The 6,000-nt window shown below is 32.2% G+C and overlaps 1 protein-coding gene across 1 annotated transcript; it reads left to right on the top strand.

Moving 5' to 3' along the window:
- The first annotated feature begins 3,785 nt into the window (after positions 1-3,785).
- Positions 3,786-4,721, top strand: LOC122223614 (olfactory receptor 6C74-like). The gene has a single exon (XM_042944593.1). It carries the CDS (start codon positions 3,786-3,788, stop codon positions 4,719-4,721), a length of 936 nt encoding a protein of 311 aa, XP_042800527.1.
- Positions 4,722-6,000: the final 1,279 nt, after the last annotated feature.

Genomic DNA, 6,000 nt, shown 5'->3' on the forward strand with positions numbered 1-6,000 from the left:
CCTAACCTGGTGTTCCTCAGCTTTAAATGTAGGTGCATTGTGTAAATAACAATATCTGTTAGGGTTAGGGCCCTTCCTTGAAGAGAATTTAGGGGTCAGGAGAACAGATGAGAACATGAAGCTCCTGCTTCCTGCTATATAATACATAATAAAGTTTTCTGTTGCTGACCTGGTAGGCTTGCCTCCCCATTAGTATCTATGAAATGATGGTGGGCCAACCTGTTAGACTCTAGGTAAAAGTTCAGATCCTTCTCGGGTTTTGATTAATACCATAGATTTGGTAGAGTGTAAGAAAGACAAATATCACATCATGGAACTCTTCTATGAAGTCACTGTGTTTCTTAGCTGGTAGGACCTGCAATGGTGTTAGGAACCTAGGTCTGCTGTCCCGTATTGAATGGCCAGTGTATTCCTCATGTGCTTGCTCATACTCATGGTTCCAAATGGTTTGCCATCCAACCTGCATCACAACAGTGTGAGGGAGTAGCAGAGAGGAAGAGGAGGGCAAACCCCTCTTATCAAAGAACAATCAAAGGAAATTGCACAACATCTCTACTTATGTCCTTTGCTCATAATTTAGTCACATGGTCACAACCAGTTGCAAGGAAGGCTAGTTGTAGACAGAGACAAATATTCCATTAATACAGAGAAAGTGGAGAATGCTTGGGTGTTATGAAATAATCAGTCTTAAGATCTATAAGATCAGATTGTAAAGACGATTTGGAGGAAAGACTGAATTCATAATAAAAACAAAATGATTATATGGAATAAAATGTTAGATATTTCAGGTGCAATTTTTTCTATGACAGGTTAATAACTTCTCCAACTAATATTGTCACTTGTTATTATCAACTAAAATTTTCTTTTTTGACTTCTAGTTTGTTATCTATGTATTTAGGGTTTCAAAACACATCTGTGTGGAAGGGCAAACACACATTAGGGAAATCTATACTGAAAGCTTTGGAGACAGAGTTAAAAGCAGTCTTGAAAAAAAAGTATATAATTTATTTTTTTTAAGTATTTAGTGCCTAGGGAGAACTCGTGCGTAATGTATAAATTTGTGACCCTTTGAGAATGGTCTTCTTGGATCTCATATCCTCTGGGGACTCCTCATAATCTTTAGATATTTTCTTTCAAGATACAGACTGCATAAATATTCAATGAGATCAAGTGCTGATGAATTTCATATGACACTGTGAATAATACCAAGAAAAGCACTCAAAACATAAATAAGTCAATTGTAGTGACAGGGAAATTTAATAGTCTAAAACTCTGAAAAAAAAAAAAAAAAACGCTTTGAAACCATTTACAAAGTTGCCATAAATAAGTAAGAAAATCAGTCACAGATTGTGGGGCAGAGGGAGAATCCTACAGAGAAGAATGGAATTATCACTGTGGTCTGTTCAGCATGATAATAAAAGAGTTAAATATTGAAGCAGAGATAATTTGCTGGAATAAATCTGTTTAATATCTTCAAAAAATGTGTTTGATTTTAAAGTGCTTTTGGCAGACTGATTAGGACTCAAAAGGATGAAAAAATTGGTATGTCGAAAATTTAAAGACCATATTTCCATTAGATTTGTTTTAACCCATTTTGTCTTATTTTTACCATTATGGTATTAACCTTATTTTTCTAACCTTCACATTTTGATTAAGGGGAAATCATGAAAAAAGAATACAATGAAAATTTAGTTTTGAAAAACTTTACCTTTTTAAAATTTCACTAATATTCATAATATTAAACATAAGCTTGACTTCTAATGGTTTTGTAGTGTGAGCTTTGTTAATTTTTGTACAATATGTGTTGGGGATAGTTGGTGGGTGTAACTGTTGTAGTTGGACAAAGAAATAATCTGACATAGTAAAACTCTGATTTAGGTGTTTTAGATATAACATTCCTACAGTTGTTGCCTTTGGGGTAATTTGTGTAAATGAAGAAAAATTTATGACTAATCGTGTCACAATTATGTGAATGTAAGAGGAATGTCCAGGAAAAACAACCGTCCTTTCTTTTATACCCATATATGTCTACATTATTAACATGAATTTGACAACAGATCTTATTTTTTACCTACACTTTTAGATATAACTGGAAACGATGTTTATTTGTACTCTATGTTTATTTTTATTTATGTATATATCTTTGAAATTATATTCTATGTTTTAAGATTGAAATAATTATATTGATATTCTCAAAACAGAAAACATTGTCTTATCTATGGCCCATTACTAAACCTTATTTATTTTATGTGTTTGATATGAAGGTACCAAGGAAAGAAATTTTCCTTAGAATCATTATTAAAAAAAGAAAAAAGCACAATAAACTGTCCTATAATCATTGGTAGAAGTTGTTATTTTTCAGAGCACAACATAGGGAAAAACACTCTTTCAAACTTAATCTTGGTGTCCAATTTGCTAGCTGTGCAAACCAGAACAATCTGATTGTCTCTAATATATGCCATATGTTGAGATGACTACTGTTATCTATAGTTAATATTTATTTAATTACATTTTAGCCAAACATTTGAATATCCTTATGATAGGGAAATACATGCCTCCTAAAATTTTGTCAACACTATTCTGTGATTCATTGTATTTGAAATTTGCCAAATACTGTTAATCTCTTTTAAGCCATGCTGACCTCAAATTATTCATCTTTTCAGTCTGTATTTTACAGAAAGATCAAAATGGTAACTGTAAAGCATAGAAGCAGAGAGAGAAATTTCATGACAAATATTTTCTTATAATTTGAATTTATTAATACTTATAAATTTACATATTTTTAATTTTAGGATTATTACTAATTTAAATGTCTTAATCTTCTTTCAATTTTTCTTACTAATTTAATTTCTTCCTTAAGCTCAATAACCTATTTCTAAAAATCCCTTCTATATCTCTAGGTTTCCATAAAGATTTATCTTTATCTTTCTCCCACTTCATATGATTTCCTGAACTCATATTTATATATTTCTATATGCTTCTATATCCATTACTCTCATTTTAATTTTTTTTTCATTTTTCAGAATCATAACTTAGAGAGGAAAACTGCAGTTTCTTATTAGACACACAAATATTACCAGAATATTCCTGCTGATTTTGTTTGGGAGTACAACGTGGGAAGAGTGGGAATGATAACAGAGTTTGATGGGATGGAAATACTACTAAGGACAGAAAATAAAACTACTCATGATGTTTCATATTCACTTATTGGAAACTGTATCTCATTAGCCATGAAAGTAAATGACAGAAGAATCAAGCATTTGAATTTGATTAAGTAAAATGGTAAAGTTATATGACCCTGTCTATTGATGATGGTGAGGTGTGTGTGTGTGTGTGTGTGGTGTATATTTTATGAAAACCATTTTCTGATATAATTTTAATGACAATAATCATTTTGGTTCTGAATGCAAAGCTCTTAATTGAATAAGAAATGGCATCAGTTCTTGCTAAAATCAAGAGAGAATAAGCATTTGTGCATGCTTTAAAAGTCCTTCTAATTTCCCTCATATAAAAACAGTCAACAACCGCTATCATATCAATCATCGCTATCATTATTCTCTGGCAGAATTGCAAAGTAAACATCAAATTCTCTATCCAGATACTTTGGAAATGCAAAGTATTGTTCTTCCTGGCATAACCTCCTAAAATATGAATGGTGTTACTCTATCTGAAAGATTGCTTTCCTAATTTTACTTTAGACACTAGTTACCACTGCTATTTTCCCCTTAGGACTATCAATTTCTTTCTTTCTTTTCTATTTAGACCTGGAAAAGTAGAGGACAGTAATGGGAAATCACACACAAGTGACAGTGTTTATCCTGGCAGGTTTGACTGATGATCCACAATTGAAAGTTGTGCTGTTTTTCTTCCTGCTTCTCACCTACCTGCTAAGTGTCACTGGCAATCTGCTCATCATCACACTCACCCTGGTGGATGTCACCCTCAAGACCCCCATGTATTTTTTCCTTCGGAATTTTTCCTTCCTAGAAATTTCCTATACTACCACATGCATTCCCAAATTGTTGGTTGCTATGGCAACCGGGAACAAAACCATTTCCTTTAATTGTTGTGTTACTCAAGTGTTTTTTGCCTTCCTTCTTGGTGCATCTGAATTTTACTTGCTGGCAGCCATGTCCTATGACCGCTATGTTGCCATCTGTAAGCCCCTGCATTACACAACCATCATGAGCAGTAAGATCTGCATGCAACTTGTCTTCTGTTGGTTTGCTGGGTTTTTTGTCATCTTTCCACCTCTCCTCTTAGGCATAAACCTTGACTTCTGTGCCTCCAACGTTGTTGATCATTTCTACTGTGATACAACTCCCCTGCTGCAGATCTCCTGCTCAGACACACAGCTCTTAGAGACCATGGGATTCATTTCTGCATCAGTGACACTTGTGGTCACGTTGGTAATGGTGATAATATCATACAGCTTTATTGCATTAACAATTCTAAAAATCCCTTCAACTAATCAGAAGAAAAAGGCTTTTTCAACATGTTCCTCTCACACGATTGTGATATCTCTTTCTTATGGCAGCTGTATCTTCATGTACGTTAAGCCGTCAGTCAAACAAAGAATATCTTTTTCCAAGGGAATTGCAGTGCTCAATACCTCCATTGCCCCACTTTTGAATCCTTTCATTTACACTTTACGGAACCAGCAAGTGAAAAAAGCCTTCATGAACATGATACAAAGGGTTGTTTCTTTCTCAAGCAAATGAATATCCTGTTGCATAATGTATAATGCAAATGAACAAAGGAACCCCAATAATATCAATGAATCTAATTATAGCTTCCAATACATAGTTTCTTTCAATGTTTTTTGCTTTCATGTCTTTGATATTCATCTTTATACCTTCTCAAGCTATATTTACAAAAACAAATCTTTGTTCCAAAGAAGATAATTTTATTGATAACCTTTAACAGATATTTTTTCTCAGCTCACTTCCATTTCCTATAAATATCTGAAAGAAATGGAGTTGAGATTTTCAATCGGTCTCTGTTGTCTTTGAATGCTAGTCAAGGATCAAAATATCTTTTTATTTACATTATACTTGATGTAACATACAACGTAAAGTATTACATCTTTATTTATTTTAGTTGAACGTACTTACAACTAATATTCATTTATAGTTTTTGTAATACTACCAAATTATTGCTGCATACTCTAACAAAATGAGAGGAAAATTTTGGCAGAGATTAAAGATTAGTGTTGATGCTCAAATTAGAAAATGTTGTCTATTTAAAAATTGTTCATGTGTCTAAGTAGATCCCTTAGAAATTAGTTTTTTAGTTTCTATTAGAAAATTGTTAGCGTTTATAAGTGTATCAATTATAGGTGACAAAATGTGTTATTTCACTGCTATATTTTAAAAATTAATTATGAAGTTCAAACTTATTTGGTGTTTCTATGCTCAAAAAATCTCTTCAACAACATGGGATACTCTGGAGCTAACTGGAAACTATAAGTGTAATTTGGAAAACCAATGGTAACTCAGTGTATTTATTCTTTTCAGATTTTTATAGACATAAACATAGATAGTTATCCCAGTAAAATCAAAATAGTAGAATTAAAGTAAAACTTTACTTACAGATTTTTGAACTGTAGGTCAAAATTTAGAATTTCAGGGTTTCAAAACTTTTCTGTGTCATGGACAAAATGTAAAATATTAAATATAATAGAAACATTTTCACAGTTACATATCATGTTTCATGTTTTTTAATAGAAATGTATGTGCATTAGGCCTTTTTTTTCATTTCTTTTTATCTTAACTATGGGTCTTGATTTGAATATTTTGAAAAATACACTCTAAATACTTCTGAACAGTTCATTAATGAACTGGATCTTAAAAGATATTTGAGTCATGAATGATTTCAGGAATAATAGTTAATGAAACCATTGATTACATTTTTTCTATGATCATTTATGTATATACTTTTTTTAAGTTTATTTCTTTATTATGAGAGAGCACACTAGTGAGCAGGAGAGGGGCAGAGAGA

This window comes from Panthera leo, chromosome B4 (assembly GCF_018350215.1).
Source record: "Panthera leo isolate Ple1 chromosome B4, P.leo_Ple1_pat1.1, whole genome shotgun sequence".
Classification (NCBI taxonomy): Eukaryota; Metazoa; Chordata; class Mammalia; order Carnivora; family Felidae; genus Panthera; species Panthera leo.